At 39.8% G+C, this 26,672-nt stretch overlaps 1 protein-coding gene across 1 annotated transcript in view; it reads right to left on the reverse strand.

Annotated features, from left to right (window-relative positions):
* Positions 1–227: 227 nt before the first annotated feature.
* Positions 228–26,672, reverse strand: part of LOC126281192 (N-acetylglucosamine-6-phosphate deacetylase) — a 106,081-nt gene continuing 79,636 nt past the window's right edge. The window contains exons 6-9 of the mRNA XM_049979900.1: positions 25,895–26,039; positions 25,520–25,696; positions 537–775; positions 228–443 (exon numbers count right to left, since the gene is read on the reverse strand). Coding sequence (XP_049835857.1) covers positions 555–775; positions 25,520–25,696; positions 25,895–26,039 — 543 coding nt within the window. The 3' untranslated portion in view covers positions 228–443; positions 537–554. The remainder of the gene's footprint in view (positions 444–536; positions 776–25,519; positions 25,697–25,894; positions 26,040–26,672) is intronic.

Genomic DNA, 26,672 nt, shown 5'->3' on the forward strand with positions numbered 1-26,672 from the left:
AAGATATGAGCGCAACTGCTTGTGTATAACTTTAAAAAGATCAGAAAAAGGTAATATATCAAGGAGGGGGGTGGGTGAGGAGGAGGAGGTAAATAAATAAATAAGTGACTAAATACATAGTTCATGTCTGCTGTGGCTGTATGATAACTTTCACTTAGCTCTTGCATGTGTAGTAGTTGAGCTTTGAGTGTATCTAAATTTCCATGTAAAGAAATTTTAAAAAACTGTTATTTGTATAGAAATATATTTATTCAATGGATGAACAACTTATTTTTATGCAATTACCAACAAATAAGAATATATTATGATGAGAAACTATTCTTACATTAACTGTTTCAAGTAACAAATGTGCACTTCTTCTGTTTCCCATTTCATGATATAGTTGTGGCTCCACCAAAATGAGATATGCTTCACAGAGGTCTTTCACCAGTATCTCTTGTAGTCTTAAAGAAAATGAAATATATAAAAAGAGCTTTCACCACAAAAGGTAAATTTCTCAGATAGTGTCAAGAAAAATATTAGATGAAGTATCATACCTTATCTCCTTTTTAAAATCACTTTCTCTTTACTTTACAAAAGCAAGCAGCCTCTGTCTTGCCTTTAGCTTGGTAGACACATTCTCCACTGATCCATGTTGACCACAAATCCATATCTTTTCCCAGAAAAATAAAATCAGCATCTGCTCCAAAGTGAAGACTCCCTTTTGTTTGGTCAATGCCCAGTGCTTTTGCTGGGTGCAATGTTGCAGCTTCTAGGGCTTCCACTATACTGCATGCTGTTAAAAAAAAAAAAGTGTTTTTCAGTTACTGACTTAATTCTAGAAATTTCACAAGATCCATCATCATCAGAAGGGGGGGGGGGGGGGGGGGGGGTTGGGGCAGTGATCAAGAACTCCTCATCCAGAGAGACACAGCAGAACAAGGAGGAAGCTTTACGTTTAGTATCCTGCAGAGATTGAACTAGGTGGTGGTGGTGGTGGTGGTGGTGGTGGTGGTGGAGACAGGCAATCACAAAGACAGTTTCAAAGGCACCATCCTAGTATTTACTTTGTTCTTGTGGCTTTTACCTCACACCTCCCAAATGTGAGTCCAGGGTCTTAATTCACAATGTTTAGTGACAAGATAAAATTTGATAACAAGGTGCGAAGTCTCCACATATGTCACACAAATTTTAGTACATCATTTCATTTTTGTTCATATACAACTGCACTATTATTTGCCTCAAACTTGTCTGGGATCCCTAAACTTTAGGGATCCCAGGCAAGTTTGAGGCAAATAATAGTGCAGTTGTACATGAACAAAAATGAAATGATGTACTAAACATGTAGTAGTACTACTACAGTGGCATTCACTTGAAGATGGCCAGAAGACTCTATGCCGAAATATCGTGGCAGGAAGTTACTGATACTCTGCAGTTCTCCCGTGTTTTTATGGAATAAGTATAGCGTTAATTTGGTTCTAACACACAATTTTGCAGATAAATTATTATATAATTCACCCACAAACCAGTAAAATTATTATATAATTCACCCACAAACCAGTACAACATCTGAAAATAAAATACAATATCTAAATCTTTGACCTCACAAACTCAGATTTTAGCTTTTCCAAATTCCTTGCATGGAAAAGTTTGTTCATAGAAGTTTAATAATTTCACTGACTTCAATAATTACGCTTAAGTTCCCAACCTCATTCAGGCAGAAGAAGGCTCAAACAATGAATTTATTCACCTAAATGGCATGTTAAAACCAATCCACAATTCATTACACGAGCTTGTAAGGAAACAACTACGTGCGAGCGATGACTTAGAATGATATACATTTTGGTAACAAAGGCACAAGTTCATTAACAAGCCTGTTAAGTAACCAAATTTCAACATAAAAGATTAATTTTGAAATGAAAAATACATTAATTTAAGAATAAAATGTTTGAAAAGACATAATTCAAAAAGTCTAGATCACAAATTGATTGTGTGTCCACAGAGGTGTTTTCTGTGAACATAGTAAGAGTTAGGATGGATAAAAGAATCTACTCACCAAGCGGCGGCAGAACACATACATAAAAGAATGTTATAATTAGGCAAGCCTTCAGAGCCAGTAGCTCCTTCTTCAGGCACATGGGTTGAAGGGGAAGGAAGAGGGATGAAGGAAAAGGACTGGAGAGGCCTAGGAGAAGAGGCAGATTTTGAGAAAGTCTTCCAGAACTGTGGGTCAGAGGAGACTTACCGGATGGGATGAGAATGAAAGACTGATTGTTAGGGACGGCATCGGATGAGATTCTTTCTCCTTCTTGTCTGGTAAGTCTCCCCTGACGCGCAGTTCTGGGTGATTGTTTTTGTTGTTATAGTAAGAGTTATTGGTATGATAATGATGAACACATGTGCTGTTGTGGTTATGGAAGAAGTTTTTGTTGTTCAAAAGACATTCAATCTAAAAAATGTATTAGCTCACAAGATATGCACTAATATTTGTATTTTACTGTATGTTACATTTCAAAAAGATATTTATAAAATGCAATAGTGTCCTTCATTACTCCTGAGAGTCTTTAGCTCTTCATTGGTTCTGACAGTAACACACAAAAATTATTCACAAAACATAAATAATAACCCAGAAGGAAAAACTTAAGTTACACGAATGCACCAAGCAATTTCAAAGCTAAAATATTGAGACTACATTTCCATAAACAAAATTTTATTGAAACATTCTCTCTCTTTTTATGCTCGTATTTTCTAGTTCATTCAACTATTTATTATGGTATATACAAATGAAACTTAATGTTCAATGACTGTCTTTTTCATGTTACCCTCAGCACGTCAATGATTGTTAGCACCCCCCCCCCCCCCCCCCCCCCCCCCCAATCTCAATGTGTTCAGCTGAAATGAAGCTGGCCCCACATCATCTACAAATTCTCACATTTTACGATATTCAAAAATATATGTTTATGCTTAGGCATATTTTTATTTCCATTAGTAATTACAATCTTAATGATGATTAGGGCTGTATCTCTTAGGAATTCATGAAGTTTGTAAGCAACTGGTAAAAAATGCTTTGGCCTTGCCAAAGAAGGCCTGTTGAGGAAAACTCAATTTGCCAACTTTCATATAATATGGGCACCATACAAGATTCTACCAATCTGATCATTACTTACAGTTGGCAACAAAAAATATCTTAGGACTTACTGACTAGCAAAGATATAGTATTTTATGAAACCTTTGGCTTCTAAATATACAAAAGGAAGTCAAAAGTTGGGACCAATGGTGATAAAACTCCACAATTAATGCCAATTGTAACAGAAGAAATACATAGACAAATGAATATTTGTATTTAAGAAGTGAAATGAGTGAAGATAATCAATGGAACTGTATCTAAGATACATCAATTTCCTTCATGTTCAGACAGACTAAAATTTGAACCAGATTAAAGAAACACTGCCTGCTCAAAGTGCAGGTGGTGACATTCCAACAGACTACAAACAGTGAACTAGTGTTGCTCTATGGCAACTGTCAGTGAAGTACCAGCAGAAGTTGTCAGGCAAGGTGAGGTCCCACTAAGTACAAGTATGGATGGAATGTGGCTAATGAATAACACCCAGTGGGATGAATGGCTGACCACATGACCATGAAATCAGTATGGTTTCTAGGCTACCGCAGTGATATACACCCAACAATGGAGGTAGTCTATCAGTTTACAATGCAACAAATATGAAAACACCATTCAAAGGGCTTCCAAAAATGTCTATCATGGTGGGATGCTAAAAATGCCCCACTTTTGTTCTAGATATAATCAGAAGCCCTTCACCAGGAATAGATCCTTACATGTGCTACAGAGTGTACTGAGAAGATGAAGCAGCCTCCCTGTAAACAGTACTCCAATAAGACGATAGTGGGGCAAAATGTTGATGTTATCTAAGGTAATTTGAATTCTTGTCTGGAAGTCTGTGCGTGGAAACCACAAACTTTTTCAAATTTTTATATTAGTATAGAACTATAAACACACTCAACAGTCTGGCATAGTAAGTAGGGGCTGTCTAGTACAACTGTTGCTGTACTCGCGTGGAATATTATAAATTACTGGGCCTCTGAGGGTGAGACTACCTTTAACAGAGCACACATCTTTTTAATTTTTTGAAGGAGGTAGATATCAGGCCTAATCATGTCTGGATAGGGTTCTGTCTATTTTGCTAAATATAGCCTGCAGAAAGAAATAAGAGCTGCAGGTAGATAATTAATTTGTGTATACTGAAAGACAAAGATGTCTTTTATGGTGAGTGGTAACTTAACATCTTATTTATCGTACTCAGTGTTTTAAAAAACATTCAGTAAATGTCTAGTTTTGAAATCTGGTTTGTCTTTAACAGAAACTTTTTTTGCTCTATGTATATCAAAATGTAACACCAATCCCATTCTTGCCCAGATACTGAAAGCCTTGTGGACTCAGACACAAGTTTATACACATAGGTTTGAGAGTATATACAGTGATTAAGTTTCCTTTCCAATTTATGTTGAATCTAAAAATGACTATCTTCTTCCCGTCTCATCATCTTGATGTCAAGACTTCATTACTGAAAGCTGAAGTTTTAATTCATATTTTACATGGCAGAAAAATAAACATTTGTATGCAATATGAGGAATGTTAGAAAATGTTCACCTAAAAAAGCTGTGCCTCAAGCATTAAATGTCCATACAATCTCTAAAGTTTGATCCTACAAGCAGAATGATGTGAGGTTGCAGAAGTATAGTTTTGACTGAAATGGGTAAGTACAAATAATTTAGAGGCTGTTAGTGTGACCTCTACTTTGGCAGGATTGCACTGGAATGATGAATGGATAACCTGGTAGTCATTTGATATAGCGCCATGAAAACATCATTGTTGTAACATTCACTTCTTGTTTGTCAAGTACAACAATTAGTATGATATTCAGAGAGGCCGTCGTCTCTGGACACAAGCAATAGGTGGTGTGCAAAGAGGTGTGGCTGTCAGCTGGCAGCCCAGTGCCATGCAGCGATTGATTGGCCAGAGCAGTGCTGATGGTAGCAACTTGGCAGTCTTGGGCAGCATGGGGTGGGGCATGCAGAATCAGGCTCTGGATCCAGCTTGAATGAAATGGCTCATGAACTGGCTCACAGTAGCAGCAGTGTCTGCCAAAATGAGTAGAGGCAGGTAGGAAGGAGTTGGCCCACATAAGTGAAAGTGGCTGCATTGCACTTTGATCAAACTGTAGGCCAGTAGGTGGCTTGCTGGTTGGAGGACAAAAAGTCCACAGTAGCAGAGTCCAGAGGTGGAAATGGTGGATCCACATACACTCACAGATCATCACAGGTTCTCCCTCCGACCTGGTGGCTGGTAGGATGCAGTGCCTCTGTCTAGAAATGAGGAGTATTTATATGAACTTGGCCCATCACTGTGTTGCTAATGTATCGGTTTTTGTCATCTAAGTCATAACAGAACAATGGCTTGGACATGAAGCAATCACGTCACCCACACCAAGAGGCTTTGCCTTTTTACTGAATCAATGCTATTATGGATATAGTCCCTTTGTCTGGCCGTAGCATGTGGTAACTGTCTTGACACATTGGGGAAGTTCTTATCACATCAGTCAGTAGCCCCTGATGTAACTTCACCTAGTCAGCCCTAACTGGCTCGTTTCCACAGCCTGTTGTGCTAGCAGTGGAAGGTGTCTAAATTTTACTCAGTTGTTCCCAGTAAATTATTTGCAACACAACAATAAATATGAATATGACTGACTGTTTGGTAGTTGGCTAAAGAGAATAATGTATTGCTCAAATTTGATAAATCAATACCGTGTGCACTCACTGAAAACTTTACTTTTCGAAATAAGAATATAAATGGAAAGAAAAATGTTAAGAGCCTACTTAGGTGCATGCATTTCCTATAGTTCCTAACAGTTAGTAAACAGGATGCCGAAACTGCGACATTTGAGAAAATCACTGAAAAAGACTAAATTATCTGCCAAATGAGCAAATACTAAAAGTTGATGAGCTAACTTGATAGTAAGTAAACAACTTTATCAACATCTTGGCATGTAACACTTATCAAATCTGGATGACAGAGGTAAACTATCGTAAGTGCGAAAATGATGATTTTGAGGTCATTATCACATGTGGCTTGTTTAAGTCATACTTTTTTTTAGAGGTAAACTGTTATATGTGTATATCCCACAGAAAAAAAATCAGCAATGTAATATTATAGTATGTACAAGCAGAGCTCAGCGATATGCAATGGTAAGTGATCAAATGACAACTGAGCTGAGTTTAGTCCACCACACCCCTTATCATATTGGCTTTTATGATAGTTTACCTCTCAGTGATACATTACTTCTATATTATCATATGAATTGTTGATCATGTGCAAATAGCAAAGGGCTCTATGTCTTTATGTTAGGAGCAGCATTTTATGGTGGACTAGGAAGAATAAAATGGATACTATTAGAGGCAGAAAAAAAGGATCATGGAAGTAATGCTTAAGTTAGTACAGGTAAGCAAATGTATAAGTATTTCAAGTACTTAAAGAATTAATATTGTATCCTGCAATCTCAATGCATGATCAACCGAAAACTTTCAGTCAATATGTATAGCTATTACAAATTGTAAGACATTATTTGTTGCAATGGAAAGTTTGCAATGGAAAGTAAGAAAGGTCTTTATGTACATTCCCCGATTTAGGAGAAAAATGATCTGGACACTTCAACACCAGTCAACGGTATTAACATTGTCGAAACTTTCTCAGAGCCTAAGAAAACTACAAAAGCAGCTCTCACTCCTGACAAAAAGACCACCAGGAATGCAACTTTCAATTTTCATTTTGGTTGGCCAAGTGCTGTACATTTATATAAATGTATCTAAACAAACTTTCTTTACACTGGAATGCAGTTACCCCTAAAATAGACACTTAAGAGATTCAATGCAGAGGACTCTGATGGTGAGGTTCTCTTAACCATGAGGGTGTTCAGTCACATCATGTGAGTGATAATGGAGGAGAGACTGCCTCATTAAATACTGCATCTAATGCCTTGGATGACATTAATACTCTCACGACACAAGGAATTGAATTTGCAAGAGGCTGGAAGTTAGTGCATCACAACAATAAATGGAAATGCAATACAAGAAAAAGAAGCAGAGAGGAGGAGCGGATTATACATCTAAAACCAGTGCAATATTTTCAGCAAAATGTGTTAACCCTGCATACAAATCTTCTTCTAAAAGTAAATGTTCAGAAAATGTTACTTCTGAAGATAGGCAGCATATTTTCAACAGTTTCTGGACAGAAAGAAATAACAATGGCTTTAGGAGAAATGTAGGGGTAGTATACAAAACGGAGTTTTGACGTAACATGACACTTCATTATTTCTTTGAAATTTGTGGACAATGAATTCAAGTTTGCAAAATATTTTTCTTAAATACTTTTGAGTATTTGGAAATGTAAACCAAGACAGCTGTGGCCAAGAAAACTATTGTTGAACCAACGCACACATATTTTAAACGTAATTTTGTTCTGTTATAGGCTGTTGAGGCATACTGAAAGCAGCCCAAATGCCTTTGAATTTGTACATAAACACCACTCCTGGATTAGGCCTTTGGCCTGTTCCGAGTCTCAGAATGGTCTTGTGGCATATGATTAGCATGCTACCAATCCCTCCAGCCATTATTGACAGTAAATGAGTGCTGGTGATACCACTGCTTCTTTTTTCAAGCAGCTCCTCATTTGGCTTCACGAGGTTAAGTGCATCCCATTCCAGACCTCTCTACCTCAGAAAAATCCGAAGAGGTACCAGGCATCGAATCAGGGTCCTTCAGCAACAAATTCATTTAATTACCAAAACCATTTTTGGGCCATTATGGCCTGAAACTGGTCACAAAAATGAAACAGGCTTTTGTGTGTGTGCGTGTGTGTGTGTGTGTGTGTGTGTGTGTGTGTGTGTGTGTGTGTGTGTGTGTGTTTGTGTGTGTTTTGCCGATTATAGTCCTTCAACACCATTTCATTGAACAACAGCCTCAGAGTTCAAGACAATCTATCATGTATAAAACAGCACTCCCATTCTTTCATAGCTAATCACTGCTGAAAGTACATGTATTTGTAATTATATGGTGGTAATGAAACATTGTGCAAAGAAACTGTGGACAAAGAAAGATGACAGTTGTTTCCACTCACAACTGCATGCGCTGTATTTCAGCTGCATTTGTCAGAACATTCTTGCAGAAGCAATGAAACAGGCACACAAAACTTAACAGAATGCAAAATTTATATTTATACTTTGCTGAAACTTAAAATTTAGCAAGAACTTGGATGCAAGAGGCTTTTCATGGTTTGCACAATGAAAGTCCATCTCAAAATCTGACAGAAAATCTAAAGGGATTCCAGTCACACATAAAGCATTTTGTATCAGTGAACATTTCAGAGACTTACAAGAAGTGTCTTACAATGACACTCTGTGGGCTGAGTTGAAAGACATTGCAATAAGAAAAATAACTAATTATGAATAAATTAAATTCACACATTTTCTTTGTAAGATAGTAAATAAACCCTCGTCCCAAACTGTTAAACATAGCCTGTCTGGATAATAGAAACCTAAGAGATATTCTTGGGATTAACAGGATGGAGACTAAGTTATGAAATAATCAGGATTAGAAAAAAAGATACAGTCAAGAATAGGAACAGAAATAACTTTTAGTGTAATAATAAAGTATATTTTGAAATACATACTGCATTAAGCAAGTGGGCTGTCATAATTATGCAGCATTGGAGGTTGTAAGAGAATCTCTTTACGGTAGTAGAAACTAGTAAATAATAAAGATGATGGTCATAAAAGATTGAATATTCACCCAGAAACAGCATTTTGAATAGAAGATAGTGTTTGGAGAACCGAACAAAAAATTGTAAGATTGATTCTCATTTGATCTGAAAAAACTGTAACCCCTCTTCTTGTTTATTTTATTTGTACCTAGGATTGCAATAAAACAATGATATATATAAAACAGTGCATGTGTGTATTTCCCCTGGATCTATTTCACCCAGATCTGCTACACAAATAGTACTGTGGAGGTTAGAACCTCCTACTTCCAACAGAAATGGATAAATGGACAAAACACAGCTTTTTTCAGCCCCTGTCATGTAGGCTGTCCTGCATGACAGAGACGTTGTGTGGAGATAGTGTCAGTGATCTGTTGCAGGATGGTCTATGTGTTTCATATGTGCTTGTTTCATTGCTTCTGCAACAATGTTCTGAACTGTTTTGTGTATATTTTGGGATCTATACTATCTCTTATTAATTTATTTGATTTATACCTCTCAGTTCCCTGTACACCATTTCAGCGATTGCCTCATGACCTAAAATGAATGTTTTCTGGGGAACCACATCCTCATATCTAGGAATGTTGAAAGACATTGATGACTAAATGTGGCAAGTGTAGTGGATGCAATGGCCTGTGTGTCAGTGACATGTTGCAGGATGGCCTATTAGTCAGAGGCAACAACTGGTTTTCCAGCCTTCAATGCGCAGGTTGTGCTGCACAGCAGACGTGTTTTGGGCATAGTATTAGCCTTCTTTATCTCTCTGTTACTCAGGTGCTACACATGGGGTGGGCATGGCTTAGAAGAGTGGAGGAGAGGGATAATGAAAGAGGGGGAGGATGAGATGTACAGTGAAAGGGGGAGAGAGAGAGAGAGAGAGAGAGAGAGAGAGAGAGAGAGAGAGAGAGAGAGAGAGAGAGAGGAGGTTGGGGGGCGGTGGGTAGTGCATGAGGAGAGCATGAGGTAGACTAAGAGAGTCTGAAGGAGGATGAGATGGAAAGAGAGAAGAGAAAGGCAAAGGTGGACAGAGCGAGTGTGAAGGAGGATGAGATGGAAAGAGAGAAGAGGAAGATGAAGATGGACAGGGAGAGAGAGGGGGGGGGGGGGGGGGGAGAGAATGGTGCAATGTATGTGTCAACCGTGCATGCAGGTGAAGCCATTGTGAAAAGTATACTCTATATATATAGTAGTGGAGTTCTTGCTGTTAGGCATATTTTACCTTGTAGCAAAATTAAAATAGATAGTTCCCGTGAGCTAGTATGGGTAGAGGTTATACTTCAAAACTGGAATAAATTAATAACTGATTCACTTTATCGACCACTTGATTCAAATGGTACAGTTGCTGAACAGTTCAAAGAAAACTTGTGTCTCGTCTCAATTGGGTACCCCTCTCATACAGCTGTTGTTATTGGTGACTTCAAACTATCCTCAATACGTTGGCAAAAATACATGTTTAAATGTGGTGGTATGCACAAAATGCTGTCCAAAACCACACTGAAGCTTTCCCCAAGAATTATTTTGAACAATTAGTTTAGGAGCCACTTGAAGTGTAAATGGTTGTGGGAACATACTCGATCTCTTAGCAACAAATAATCCTAAACAAATAGAGAGCATTATGACACTTACACAGATTAGTGAACATAAGTTCGTTATAGCAAGACTGAATACTGTAACATCAAAATCCACCAAAAATAAATGCAAAATATAGCTATTTAAAAAAGCAGATAAAAATGTGTTTGGTGCCTTCCTGGGAAACAGTCTCCACTCCTACTGAACTGATTGTGAAAACACAGGTCAGGTGTGGCTTAAATTCAAACAAATAGTATAGATGGCAGTCGAGAGAGAAGTACCAAATAAATTAATATGAGATATATACTGATCTGCCATGGTACACAAAACAGATCAGAACACTGTTCCACAAGTAACAAAAAAGCATGCTAAATTTAAAAGAACACAAACTCTCCAAGATTGGTGATGTTTTACTGAAGCTTGAAACTTATCACAGGCTTCAGTGCAAGATGCTTTTAATGGCTTCCTCAATGAAACTGTGCCTCACAATCTGGCAGAAAATCCAAATAGATTCTGGTTTATACAAAGTACATCAGCAACATGACACAATCAATACCATTACTGTGAGATAACCATTGTAACATTATCGATATCAGTCTACTAAGGTGGAGTTATTAAACACAGTTTTCTGGAATTCCTTCACCAAAGAAGATGAAGTAAATATTCCAGAATTCATATCAATAACAACTACCAACATGAGTAACTTAGAAATAGACATCCTTGGTAGCAAAGCAGCTTAAATCACTTAAGGGGAGTATGTACGGCGGAATTGGTCAAAAAGTGACATTTTTGGATTAATATCTCTTATTATTATTTGATCTCTCCTGAATAATTTGAAGTATTATTTGTCGAAAAATTCCATTTGGAAGTGTAGTTTTTATCGTTTCAAAGTTATTAATGCGTGCCTAAAATTATCCGATCGTTCTGCACTGACTTGCCTAAGTACAGGTATCTCTATCTCTTGAACTATTCAATCTAGAAGGCTGTGGTTTTCAGCTATTTATTCCTTGAAATCATGTTAATGTTTGTGTTAAGAGGTTGGATGCACTGTGTAAACAGAAATGATGGTATAGCACATCCATTTTGTTTATTTACTTTGTGGTTGTCATGTTTCACAAGTATTGAACTTAAAACATAGTGGTTTGGTGTGTTATTATACACGCTTATACCTCTTTTCAACATGACGAAAAGAAAGGGTTCTTTTAAGAAGCGACATTTCCATGGAAATCAGCATATCACAAAATCTGAATCCAGTGTTGATCCTAAAATAGATTTTTCACAGACCCGTGGTAAGGACACGCCTACTAGTGCTTCAAAGAGGACGCTTTGAGACCATGAGGATTTATTTATTTGCAAAGATCAAAATAGTTTAGGTTATGTTCTTTTAGATTTGAGTGTGTTAGGACAAGTTTTGCAAGATGCTGTGTCATGTAAGGTTTGTGGTGGGCAAATTGGCATCTCTGAGGACTCATCTGCAAGGACTGGACTGGCTAACAAACTTGATATTCATTGCGAAGTTTGCAGGCTTCTGACATCATTTTGGACTTCTGAAAAGTGCAAGAATGACTTGTTTGAAAAGGGGGCTCTGAGCACTATGGGACTTAACAATCTGTGGTCACCAGTCCCCTATAACTTAGAACTACTTAAACCTAACTAACCTAAGGACATCACACACATCCATGCCCGAGGCAGGATTCGAACCTGCGAGCATAGCAGTCACGCGGTTCCGGACTGAGCGCCTAGAACCGCGAGACCACCGCGGCCAGCTGACTTGTTTGAGAGCAATGTTAGATTCCTGTATGGAATGAGGTGCGTTGGGAAAGCAATGACTACAGCTGAAGTATTATGTGCAATGCTGAACTTGCCAAACCCACCAACCAGATCAAGTAAGTACACAGAAGTAATTGGTGAATGTGTCAAATCTGTTGCTGTTGCCTCTATGAAAGCTGCTGCTAAAGAAGCAGTAGAATTAATTAACACACCAGACTTATCTGTGGCAGTTGATGGCACATGGCAGAAGAGAGGTCACACATTAAAAAAATGCAGTTGCAACTGTCACTAGTGTTGGCACAGGTAAAGTTTTACATATTGAAGTGCTTACTAAATACTGTCATCAATGTAAATCAGTTGATGAAACAAGTGAAAGCCATAAAACAAATTGTGCTAAGAAATATGAGGGAACCAGTGGGGGTATCGAGGCTACTGCAGTTGTTTCTATGTTCAGATGTTCACAACAGGAAAGAGGTGTGTTTTACACTGAATACTTGGTGGATTGTGATTCAAAAGCTTACAAATCAGTAGTGGAAAGCCAACCTTATGGTAATAAGCAGATTGTTAAGATTGAATGTGTGGGCCACGTTCAAAAACGGATGGGAACACATCTCCGAAAATTGAAGCAGACAAAAGGAAAAGAGAAGTTATCATATGGAAAGATTCTAAATGGTAAAGGAAGGCTTACAGACAAAAACATCAATGATCTCCAGCATTATTATGGAACGGCAATAAGAAACAATACACATGACCTACAATGGATGAAATGAGTAGTGTGGCCTACATTCTTCCACTGATGATACACTTATACATGGTCTTTGTCCACCTGGTGCTGATTCATGGTGCAAGTACTGCAAAGCTCAGGCAGCGAGGAACAATTTAGGCACAAAAATAGCATACCATCTGCAGTGATGGAAGTTATTAAACCAATATATAAAGAATTATCTCATCCTGACCTTCTTTCCAAATGTCTCCATGGTCGAACACAAAACCCGAATGAGTCTTTCAGTAATGTAAATTTGGACCTGCATACCAAAAAATGTCTTTGTAGGAAGGAAAACTCTATGATTGGGTGTTTGTGATAATCTTTAATGATGGTATAAAGGGAAGAATTGGGGTACTAGAGGAACTTGGTATAACTCCAGGTGCCAACACACTGCAAACCTTTCAGCGAATCGATCGACTTAGGATCATGAAAGCCCAGCGTGCAACAGAGGAAATGACTAAAGAAGCAAGAGGCAGGAAAAGAAGGAAGCTTCTAGGTTTGCAGGATAGTCAAGAACAGGATTCAGATAATGCTGATTATTGGCCTGACTGTTTCTAGAAGCTGGCATGCCTCCATGTGTAAGTTAATATCAAATAAAATGTTTGAACTTGATTTGCCGGAAATGACATTTTTAAAATTGTTTGACCCATAATCTCGGGCACTATTACAGATACATATCTCTAATTTTCACTATGTTACCACTTAGTATACTGCAGCTACTGAACATCCCAAAACATCTCCACCTCTAACGGTTTTTTACTTATGGAAGAAAAAGTGGACATTTAAAAGAAAATATTGAACAGCATTTTTAAAAAATCATAACTAGCTGATTATTTCTCTGTACATTTTGATTCTGGTTCAGTAATCAGAAAGAGTGTGATACTATACATCCCAAAACTTTCAGATCTCTATCTGTCACAGGTTCTGAGATGATGGGTCATCAAATTGCAAATTTAACACTGTGGGTATAGGACGTATGTACTCCCCTTAATAATCTACATTTATACTCCTCAAGCCACCCAATGGTGTGTGGCGGAGGGCACTTTACGTGCCACTGTCATTACCTCCCTTTCCTGTTCTAGTCGCGTATGGTTTGCAGAAGAACAACTCCTGGAAAGCCTCCGTGCGTGCTCGAATCTCTCTAATAATGACAAATCTTCTGGTCCAAGTAGTATACCAATTAAGTTCCTTTCAGAGTATGCTGATACAATGGCCCCATACTTAGCAAGCTTACACACTATGTGATCAAAAGTATCCGGACACCTGGCTGAAAATGACTAACAAGTTCGTGGCCCCCTCCATTGGTAATGCTGGAATTCAATATGGTGTTGGCCCACCCTTAGCTTTGATGACAGCTTCCACTCTCGCAGGCATATGTTCAATCAGGTGCTGGATGGTTTCTTGTGGTACGGCAGCCCATTCTTCACAGAGTGCTTGCTGCACGGAGGAGAGGTATCTATGTCAGTCGGTGAGGCCTGGCACGAAGTCGGCGTTCCAAAACATCCCAAAGGTATTCACCATAGGATTCAGGTCAGGACTGTGTAGGCAAGTCCATTACAGGGATGTTATGGTCATGTAACCACTCCGCCACAGGCCATGCATTATGAACGGGTGCTCGATTGTTTTGAAAGATGCAATTGTTATCCCTGAATTGCTCTTCAACAGTGGGAAGCAAGAAGGTGCTTAAAACATCAATGTAGACCTGAGCTGTGACAGTGCCATGCAAAACAACAGGGGGTGCAAGCCCCCTCTATGAAAAATGTAACCACACCATAACTCTACCGCCTCCGAATTTTACTGCTGGCACTACACACGCTAGCAGATGACGTTCACCGGGCATTCGCCATACCCACACTGTGCCATCAGATCACTACATTGTGTACAGTGATTCGTCACTCGACAAAACGTTTTTCCACTGTTCAGTCATCCAATGTTTACACTCCTTACACCAAGTAAGGCATCATTTGGCATTTACTGGCACGATGTTTGATTTTTGAGCAGCTGCTCAACCACGAAATCCGAGGTTTCTCACCTCTTGTCTAACTGTTGTTCATCCTGATGCAGTTTGGAATTCCTATGTGTTGGTCTGGATAGATGTCTGCCTATTACACATTATGACCCTCAGAACTGTCTGCGGTCTCTGTCGGTCAACAGATGAGGTCGACCTGTACGCTTTTGTGGTGTATGTGTCCCTTCATGTTTCCGCTTCAGTATCAGATTGGAAACAGTGGACTTAGAGATGTTTAGGACTGTGGAAATCTCGCTTACAGATGTATGAAAAGTGAGACCCAATCACATGACCAAGTTTGAAGTCCGTGAGTTCTGCAGAGTGCCCCATTCTGCTCTCTCATGATGTCTAATAACTACTGAGGCCTCTGATATGGCGTACCAGGCAGTAGGTGTGTTTGGTAGTGTCCAGATACTTTTAGATACTTTTGATCACATAGTGTACCACTGATAACTTGACGAAAGATCCTATCAAAAGACTGAAAAGTTGAACAGGTCACACCAATACTCAAGAAAGGAAATAGGAGTAACCAGTGAATTAAAGACACACATACTAATGCTGATTAACAGTAGGATTTTGGAACATATACCATGTTTGAACATTATGAGTTACCTTGAGGAAAACGATCTATTGACAAATACTCAGCACAGAGTCAGAAAATATTGCTCTTATGAAACACAACAAGCTCTTTATTCACACAAAGTAATGAGTGCCATTGACAGGGGATGACAAACTGATTCCATATTTTTCGATTTCCAGAAAGCTTTTGATACCTTTCCTCAAAATTGACTTCTAATAAAACTGTGTGCCTATGGAGTATCAAATACCCTCAGACTTCAAGAAGAATATAATAATTCCAATCCCAAAGAAAGCAGGTGGTGACAGATGTGAAAATTACCGAACTATCAGTTTAATAAGCCACGGCTGCAAAATACTAACGCGAATTCTTTACAGACGAGTGGAAAAACTGGTAGATGCAGACCTCGGGGAGGATCAGTCTGGATTCCGTCGAAATGTTGGAACACATGAGGCAATACTGACCTTACGACTTATCTTAGAAGAAAGATCAAGAAAAGGCAAACCTACGTTTCTAGCATTTGTAGACTTAGAGACAGCTTTTGACAATGTTGACTGGAATACTCTTTTTCAAATTCTAAAGGTGGCAGGGGTAAAATACAGGGAGCGAAAGGCTATTTATAATTTGTACAGAAACCAGATGGCAGTAATAAGAGTCGAGGGGCATGAAAGGGAAGCAGTGGTTGGGAAAGGAGTGAGACAGGGTTGTAGCCTCTCCCCGATGTTATTCAATCTGTATATTGAGCAAGCAGTAAAGGAAACAAAAGAAAAATTTGGAGTAGGTATTAAAATTCATGGAGACGAAGTAAAAACTTTGAGGTTCGCCGATGACATTGTAATTCTGTCAGAGACGGCAAAGGACTTGGAAGAGCAGTTGAACGGAATGGACAGTGTCTTGAAAGGAGGATATAAGATGAACATTAACAAAAGCAAAACGAGGATAATGGAATGTAGTCAAATTAAATCGGGTGATGCTGAGGGAATTAGATTAGGAAATGACACACTTAAAGTAGTAAAGGAGTTTTGCTATTTAGGAAGTAAAATAACTGATGATGGTCGAAGTAGAGAGGATATAAAATGTAGACTGGCAATGGCAAGGAAAGCGTTTCTGAAGAAGAGAAACTTGTTAACATCGAATATAGATTTATGTATCAGGAAGTCGTTTCTGAAAGTATTTGTTTGGAGTGTAGCCATGTATGGAAGTGAAACATGGACGATAACTAGTTTGGACAAGAAGAGAATAGAAGCTTTCGAAATGTGGTGCTACAGAAGAATACTGAAGATAAGGTGGATAGATCACGTAACTAATGAGGAGGTATTGAATAGGATTGGGGAGAAGAGAAGTTTGTGGCACAACTTGACTAGAAGAAGGGATCAGTTGGTAGGACATGTTTTGAGGCATCAAGGGATCACAAATTTAGCATTGGAGGGCAGCGTGGAGGGTAAAAATCGTAGAGGGAGACCGAGAGATGAGTACACTAAGCAGATTCAGAAGGATGTAGGTTGCAGTAGGTACTGGGAGATGAAGCAGCTTGCACAGGATAGAGTAGCATGGAGAGCTGCATCAAACCAGTCTCAGGACTGAAGACGACAACAACAACAATGGAGTATCAATTCAGTTGTGCAGCTGGATTCATGATTTCCTGTCAGGTCACAGTACGTGGTAATTTATGGAAAATTAATGATTAAAACATAAGTGATATCTGGCATTCCCCAAGGAAGTATTATAGGCCCTCTTCTGTTCCTAATCTACACAACTGATTTAGGAGCATTTGAGAAGCCCTCTTACATTGTTTAGAGATGATGATGTCACTTACCACCTGGGAAAGTCATAAGAAGTTCAAAAACAACAGCAAAATGACTTAGGCATGATGTCTGTATGGTGCAAAAAGTGGCAATTTTACCTGAAGAAGGAAAAGTGTGAATTCATCCACATGCATAGTAAAAGGAATCCACTAAATTTCAGGCACATGATAAATCGTGCAAATCTAAAGGCTGTGAATTTAACTCAATATTTATGGATTACAATTATGAAAAACTTAAAATGGAATGATCACATGAATAAAGTTGTGAGGAAATCTAACCAAAGACACTGTTTTATTGGTGGAAGTCCTAGAAGATGCAATGGATCTACTAGGGAGACCACCTACACTACGCTTGTCTGTCCTCTTCTGGAGCAGTGCTGTGCGTGTGGGATCCACGTGAGATAGGATTGATACAGGACACCAAAAAAGTTCAAAGAAGGGCAGTTCAAGACAAACATTCATCTGGAATTCCTTGCTCACATGGACAATAAATGGCCATGGGACATTTTGTGGACAAATGGAGCCAATTTCCATCTCCAAGAAATAGAAAATGTGCACACAACAAACAGTACCCATACATTCTGCAAAGGTGACTGTGTGGTGCAGCTTGATGGCAGCATTTATCATACAGCTATATTTTCTTAAGGAGATGGATCACGCAGGTCCTTTTACCTGTACCATCACTGGTGAACACTACACACATCAACATCATTCCAACCCTTCAACAGTGTGGATGTGTGTGTAGGATCATTTTTGTGCAAGATGACCTACCTCTACACATTCCACAATGAGTGAAGCAGCTGCTGGAGAGGAATTTTGGAAATGCTAGAATTATCAGCCATAAATTTCCTATAGATTTTCTATCTTAATCCGCGTGACTTCTGGCTGTGGGGTAATCTGAAAGATGTGTTCCTAAAGTGACACCCAATACATTCCGATCTGTTGTGGAACATGCTATTTCTCGATTTAAACTTATAGTAGAAACAGTGGACAACATATTGACAATTAGAAATTGATGTCATTTTGCTTTATATCTGGTTTTTGGTCCCGGGACAATTAAAAACCAATGTCGTTTTGCTTTTTATACAGTTTTTGGCCTCCCACCCATTCTCTCTACGCATCCCTCCACCATCAGTTTCAACCATCCCCCATCCGTGCCCGTCACACACGCAGCCCTAGCAACGCAGGCTGATAAAGTAGATCAATACTACTACATTGTAACCAATTTTTTTCCGTCTGATATGGTTCGACCTTGCTATGGTGGACGGGCTTATCACTGCTGAGCTTCTGCAGTCAGGTACACTTAACAGTATGGATGGTGTAATGTGCAGCTCTTACCATAGCCATCTCACTGTGATTTTGTAGCTGACATCATGTACATTATAATGCTTACAATGTCATCCATTGGTAAAATTTTCACTAAATCTTATTTTGTTCCATGATGTTCCCCCGAGACAATAATATGCTGTTCAAATTTGCCGTAATATGAGCAGTGGTTCTCTTTCTACAGCATTTTGAAACTCGAACTTCAATTATGGATGGGTGATTTCTACCAAATTCGACACACAAACCAGGGTGTATAAGAGGACAAGGGGGAAAAAATAATAATAAATAAATAAAATTTAAAAATAAATCCTGGATTTTTCCTGGTTAAAAACACATTGTCTCCTGGGTGAAAACACACTTTTTCTTGTTAAGTGACTGTATACTTTTCCTCGGAACTGTAAAACGTGTTAATCCTTTGAATGGTTATGGTTTTATACATTGGCGTAGAATTTCTCGGCACTTTAGAAGATCTTTGATCTGCAGCAAAATGTATACTGCATATTTTCGTATTACAAAAGTATAAATTCGAAATCCACCAAACACCGCATGTTACTTTCTGAAGCACTGAAATCCAGATTGCGATGCGCTTTTGGAAGTCAGTCATAGCTCATGTCATGTGATCTCGCCAGCTGGTGACAGCGGACATTCAGATCATAGGACACGGGATGTAGTCAGCCAATAGCAAGAAGCACGAACACACAAATAGGAAAAGTTAATGGTTTAAGTTAATATACATAGTGTTGCTACAAGAAAAGAAAAAAAAAATTCACATATAATATTGGTTTCTAAAAGTATAAGCTGCAAGAGAAGCTCAGCTTTCTCATATAATGTTGGTCTTTTTTGTGCGTGTTACATTTTAAGATACATCTCATAAATGTGTCACATAAATGTCTGATCTTCTGGGCTCGAAGTTCTTCTACACAGTCATCCTCAAGGAGTTGATTTTTAAATGAGAGTCAAACACTCTGTGATTTAAAAAATCACATCATACATTCTTGCACGTTGTTCATCTTGCGTAAAAGGAAATTTGATTTGAAAGTAACACTTTTCAAACAACCATTCACAATATTTTCCCGTGAACTGTTAGAAATATGTTCATTTCAGCAGTTGCCAGAGAGCGCCAGATAAACAGGTGTCACCGCGCTTAAGCAGCTACTATGATGCAAGGTGCCCATGTTCGTACATGTAAAACAATAAAAGATCTTACATTAGAAACAAGACATTAGAGGATACTCCAAGAGCATCAGAATTTCGTGAACCATACTAAAATGCATAATTTGGCTTAAAATGCACATTCATATGTCCAGATTCAGATGTACATTTTCTTGGAGCACCAGTACTGTATTATCTCACATTTGGTTCTTTATTATGGCATAGTGCCATACGTGATAGAACATGAAAATGTGCAATGGAAACGCAGCGAACCATTGAAACTAGCTAACAGTGAGGAATTAAGCTACAGTGGCCATATAGTGAACTATGATGTATCATAACAAGCAGTACACTGTGACCAGAGCTCATGTATTGTGCAGACTAGAACAGATGTGGTTCTAAACCTACAATATTAGCACAATGTTTATTGCTCTGCACACCCACCAATAATGTGGAGAACAGACATGCATGTGAATGAAGAATGTTGCAACCACAGAAGAAAACACTGAAATGATCCTGATTGCAGAGAATGTAGGAGGAATGTTGATGCTGCTGTTGCCTTCAATGCCGAGTGTTTTCCAAAGGAACCTTGCTATGTTTGTTCTTTTACAAGGTTGCTTTTGTCTGATGGCATGAATACTACAAATAAGAATAATCTTCACGAAGATTTAAAGTCACTTACTCTTGTACAAAAAGGTGTGCATTATTCAGGATGGCACATTTTAAATAACTTGCCAGCAGCCATAAAAAGGCTTAACAACCAACGAAATTCAGTTTAAGAGAAGCCTAAAGGATTTATTAGTGGACAACTCCTCCTACTCAATTGATGAATTTCTCAGTAGAACCAACTGACATATATATATAAAAAAACAAAACAAAGATGCTGCGACTTACTAAACGAGAAAGCACTGGTAGATACACACACACACACACACACACACACACACACACACACACACACACACACACACACACCATCCACACACATACAGACACAGGCAGACATATGTAAAGGCAAAGAGGTTGGGCAGAGATGTCAGTCGAGGCAGAAGTACAGAGGCAAAGATGTTGTTGAATGATAAGTGATGTACAAGGGGTGGCAACTTGAAATTAGCGGAGGTTGAGGCCTGGTGGGTAACGGGAAGAGAAAATATATTGAAGGGCAAGTTCCCATCTCCGGAGTTGTGATAGGTTGGTGTCAGTGGGAAGTATCCAGATAACCTGGACGGCGTAACACTGTGCCAAGATGTGCTGGCCGTACACCAAGGCATGTTTAGCCACAGGGGGATCCTCATTACCAACAAACACTGTCTGCCTGTGTCCGTTCATGCGAATGGACAGTTTGTTGCTGGTCATTCCCACATAGAAGGCTTCACAGTGTAGGCATGTCAGTTGGTAAATCATGTGGGTGCTTACACATGTGGCTCTGCCTTTGATCGTGTACACCTTCTGGGTTACAGGAGTGGATTAGGTGGTGGTGGGAGGGTGCATGGAACAGGTTTTACACTGGGGGCAGTTACAAGAGTAGGAGCCAGAGGGTAGGAAGGTGGTTTGGGGATTTAGTTCCTTTCACCTATTAAAAAACCATTTCGGCTAGTTCTAACAACTTTCGTTTTATTTCCATTCCAGTTTTTCCAATATAACCGATCAGTTTTTAGCAGCTTCCAAAAGGTTTTAACGTTATTATTCCTTCGTCAGACAAAAAATGGCTCTGAGCACTATGGGACTCAACTGCTGTGGTCATTAGTCCCCTAGAACTTAGAACTACTTAAACCTAACTAACCTAAGGACATCACACACATCCATGCCCAAAGCAGGATTCGAACCTGCGACCGTAGCAGTCCCACGGTTCCGGACTGCGCGCCTAGAACCGCGAGACCACCGCGGCCGGCTTCGTCAGACAATTTTTAACTTCATTTTCACGATCTGCCACCACATAACCAGTACTTTTAATACATTTACACGCAGTTTTTTTTAAATTTTCCCAATTTCTCCGCCCTTTAATGTGTTTTGGAGGCAACACAACTACCTAACCTTTGTACACATCGTTGTTTACCAACCTAAGTTCACCACAGGACCAACATAGCTCAGCTTAAACCAACACGTTTTCAACTTTTTTCACACCAGAACTCCAGTTGCTTTCTAGTTCACCTTTATCTCTCCCCATATATTTTTATTTTCACTTTAGCCTCATGTTACACTTTCCACCTTCTTATACCATTTCACCCTCACAACATCCCTACGACACCATTGTTTTATTTAAATTCCATCCGCAAACATGCCTTCGCCCTAGCCAGATTACGCTCCCGTATTTTATTTACTCAGGCTTGTCTGACATTTGGAATTACCCCCAAAGGACTCACACTTAAAGTTCCCATCTCTGGCTGTAACCCTTCATTCCATCAATCCCTATACCAGTTCCAAACTGAACAATCCATAGCCCTCACTCGCCTAAACCTACACATTAACTCAGCCAATGAACACACTCATCAACTCCTATCCCTAATCAAAGTCCTCAATCTTTCCTCTCTCACATCCACACCGGCTGTTCAGAGCATCCTCATACTGGACAACCACTAATTAGAACAGCATGCCACCCTCCACCTCAAAAAGCTATCCAATCTCCTGGTTTCCCACCTCCGGAAAGGCAACTCACCAACCCTCCACAACCTTTCCAACAAACCTCAACCTCCTCTCATTGCACACAGACCCAGTCTCTTCCATCTACTCAATCTCTCACTTCCAACTCCACTCCCCCCAAAACCTCAAAATTATAGTCAACACAATCTGGAACCACAACACCCCAATTCAGTAGTCCTATCCAAAGGCCTCACCTGCAGCCCTACTCCTAGATTCAACCAAACAGCCCTTGTCAAAGATTTACTGTCCTACACTCATAGGCTCTGCTGGAAATATCACTTTGCCATGAAGAAAAATAATCCGAATCCTACTCCTACTGGCCCAACTCCCCTGCCTGGAACAGTTCTGTCCACCATCACAGCGGGACCCACCTCCTCTTCCTCAAAATCACCCTCTCCAAACATTCCAGGAATTTCTCACTTCCAGCCTTACCTCCCAATTTTTCTTGAAAAACCTTAATCCTACTCCCAACATCACCACAGCTGAAGCCTAGGCTATCCATGATCTGAAGGCTGACCGATCCATCGCCATTCTTCCGGCTGACAAGGGTTCCATGACCGTGGCACTTGATCATCGGGAGTATGTGGCTGAGGGACTGCGTCAGCTTTCAGACAACACTGCACACAAAGTTTGCCAAGGCAATCCATTTCCTGATGTCCAGGCAGAGCTTCAAGGGATCCTCAGAACCTTGGGCCCCCTACAAAACCTTTCACCTGACTCCATCAACCTCCTGGCCCCACCAACACCACGCACCCCTACCTTCTACCTACTTCCTAAAATTCACAAACCCAAACATCCTGGCCACCCCATTGTAGCAGGTTACCAAGCCCCCACAGAATGTATCTCTCCCTACGTAGATCAACACCTTCAACCCATAACATGCAGTCTCCCATCCTTCATCAAAGACACTAACCACTTTCTCGAACACCTGGAATCCTTACCCAATCTGTTATCCCCAGAAACCATCCTTGTAACCATTGATGCCACTTCCTTATACACAAATATCCCACACGTCCAGGGCCTCGCTGCGATGGAGCACTTCCTTTCACACCGATCACCTGCCACCCTACCTAAAACCTCTTTCCTCATTACCTTATCCAGCTTCATCCTGACCCACAACTTCTTCACTTTTGAAGGCCAGACATACGAACACTTAAAGGGAACTGCCATGGGTACCAGGATGGCCCCCTTGTACGCCAACCTATTTATGGGTCGCTTACAGGAAGCCTTCTTGGTTACCCAGGCCTGCCAACCCAAAGTTTGGTACAGATTTATTGATGACATCTTCATGATCTGGACTCACAGTGAAGAAGAACTCCAGAATTTCCTCTCCGACCTCAACTCCTTTGGTTCCATTAAATTCACCTGGTCCTACTCCAAATCCCATCCCACTTTCCTCAACGTTGACCTCCATCTGTCCAATGGCCAGCTTCACACACCCGTCCACATCAGAACCACTAACAAGCAACAGTACCTCCATTATGACAGCTAGCACCCAATCCATACCAAACGATCCCTTCCTTACAGCTCCGGTCTTCGTGGCAAACGAATCTGCTCCAGTCCTGAATCCCTGAACCATTACACCAATAACCTGAAAACAGCTTTCACATCCCACAACTACCCTCCCGACCTTGTACAGAAGCAAATAACCAGAGCCACTTCCTCATCCCCTCAAACCCAGAACCTCCCACAGAAGAACCCAAAAAGTGCCCCACTTGTGACAGGATACTTTCCGGGACTGGATCAGACTCTTAATGTGGCTCTCCTGCAGGGATACGACTTCCTCAAATCCTGCCCTGAAATGAGATCCATCCTTCATGAAATCCTGTCCACTCCACCAAGAGTCTCTTTCTGCCATCCACCTAACCTTCGTAACCTTTTGGTTCATCCCTATGAAATCCCCAAATCACCTTCCCTATCCTCTGGCTCCTAGCCTTGTAACTGCCCCCAGTGTAAAACCTGTCCCATGCACCCTCCCACCACCACCTCCTCCTCCAGTCCTGTAACCCGGAAGGTGTACACGATCAAAGGCAGAGCCACATGTGAAAGCACCCACGTGATTTACCAACTGACATGCCTACATTGTGAAGTCTTCTATTTGGGAATGACCAGCAACAAACTGTCCATTCGCATGAACGGACACAGGCAGACAGTGTTTGTTGGTAATGAGGATCACCCTGTGGCTAAACATGCCTTGGTGTACGGCCAGCACATCTTGGCACAGTGTTACGCCGTCCAGGTTATCTGGATACTTCCCACTGACACCAACCTATCACAACTCCGGAGATGGAAACTTGCCCTTCAATATATTTTCTCTTCCCGTTACCCACCAGGCCTCAACCTCAGCTAATTTCAAGTTGCCACCCCTTGTACATCACTTATCATTCAACAACATCTTTGCCTCTGTAATTGCACTTCGACTAACATCTCTGCCCAACCTCTTTGCCTTTACATATGTCTGCCTGTGTCTGTATATGTGCGGATGAATGTGTGTGTGTGTGTGTGTGTGTGTGTGTGTGTGTGTGTATCTACCAGCGCTTTCTCGTTTGGTAAGTCACAGCATCTTTATATATATATATATATATATATATATATATATGAAGTTTGTGCAGAGAGCAACATTACTTCCATGACAGTCATGAAAATACAAGCTTTTAAAGGAAACAGCAAACTTTGATTATTGATTCTTCATGTCATCAATCAAATGAAGACACCAACAAGACAATACTCTGGAGATACAGGATGGAGTTCACGGAGTGTGTTGCAGTTCTTCACACTGCTAGATGTAATGATTGAAGAGCATTTGTCCTCTCGTCTAATAAGTCTGCAAAGCAGTAAAATGGAAGGCTTTTATTTTATTAGTTCCAAAAACAAGTCTTGTACATTACAGAAAGTATGTGATCGAAACAAAAATGCAATTCACAAAGAACACTTGACAGTCATGTTCAGACCTTTGGAAAGTTTTTGCACTAATATTAAGATGTCCTGTCAGTATTTAATTTCTTATATCCAACTAAACCTCTATATGAGTAGTGCTACTTCTCTTCTGCAGGCCAATTAAATTTCCCAAATTTATTATGTGTTATACATGTTTCACTTACATGTAGCTTCTTTGAAGAATTTGACACACTCACTCATAGTTGCTATGCTACCGCAAAGAGTATCAGTGCCAGCAATATATGCACAACCAGCCTTTACCTCTACAGAAAGTTGACCAAGCTGATGCATTCCCTCTTCTAGGCCCAGTGCAGAAATTGCATCAGTAACCAGCACCAAACCTGCCCCAGAAAATAGTCTTCTTAGTGACATTATGAACAACAGAAGGCGAACATTTTGTATAAATATAACTTGGTAGTTAGTGTTATAAAATTAATTTATGGAAAATGAGTACTATCTGTATTAACATTGGGAGTACAAAACTTACAAGAGAGAATCAGATATTTGTTATATGGATAACCAAGCTCTGGCTTTATAACCTTTAGGATGAGTTCGATGTGCTATTCTCAGAGCAGCAGGGTGAGTGTGGATGCCATCCGAAATAATACCAAAATAAACAACATGATCATCTGGAACAGCATCTGATGCCAAGAGACCCACAAGGCCAGGATCCCTGTGATGAAACTGCATGAAGAATATTAGTAACAACACTAACATAAGTGCACTGTACATACAGATTCATTATTACCTAAGTCTGAAGTGAAACTGAAGTATTAAATGAGAATCTTAACTTAAAATATTAAGTCCACATAACTTTCTTAAATCAATGATAGAGAAATGTGAAAGAAACACAACATCTATTCTAGTACAAAGCATGTTGCAATGCAGGACAAAATTTTGATAAATGACACCTTAATATTCGTAAATGTTCAACATCTAGAAATAATGGCATCAATATCCACATTCAGATGTGCATACAGCGGTGTACCAGCAATAAATAATTGTGATGGCAGACAGGTGATCACACATAGGCCTAGCAGTGATCTCTTGTATGACTGGAAAGATTAGTGTTAACCCGCATTCAGCCAATGGTGAGCTTACTATAGAGGTAGAAATGTGGAATTAAGTTGAAATGCAGGGGCACAATACTGACTTGTGAATGAGCTCAAATGGAATAAACTACAGCAGTGATGCATTTGTGGAACCAATAGATAGAAGAGGGTCACAACAAACAGATAAAACAATGCTGAACCACCCAATGTGACTTCAATGAGGGATGACTATAGTTCAATTCTTTTATCTTGGCGGCTCGCGCAT

Source organism: Schistocerca gregaria, chromosome 7, assembly GCF_023897955.1.
Source record: "Schistocerca gregaria isolate iqSchGreg1 chromosome 7, iqSchGreg1.2, whole genome shotgun sequence".
NCBI classification, from domain to species: Eukaryota; Metazoa; Arthropoda; class Insecta; order Orthoptera; family Acrididae; genus Schistocerca; species Schistocerca gregaria.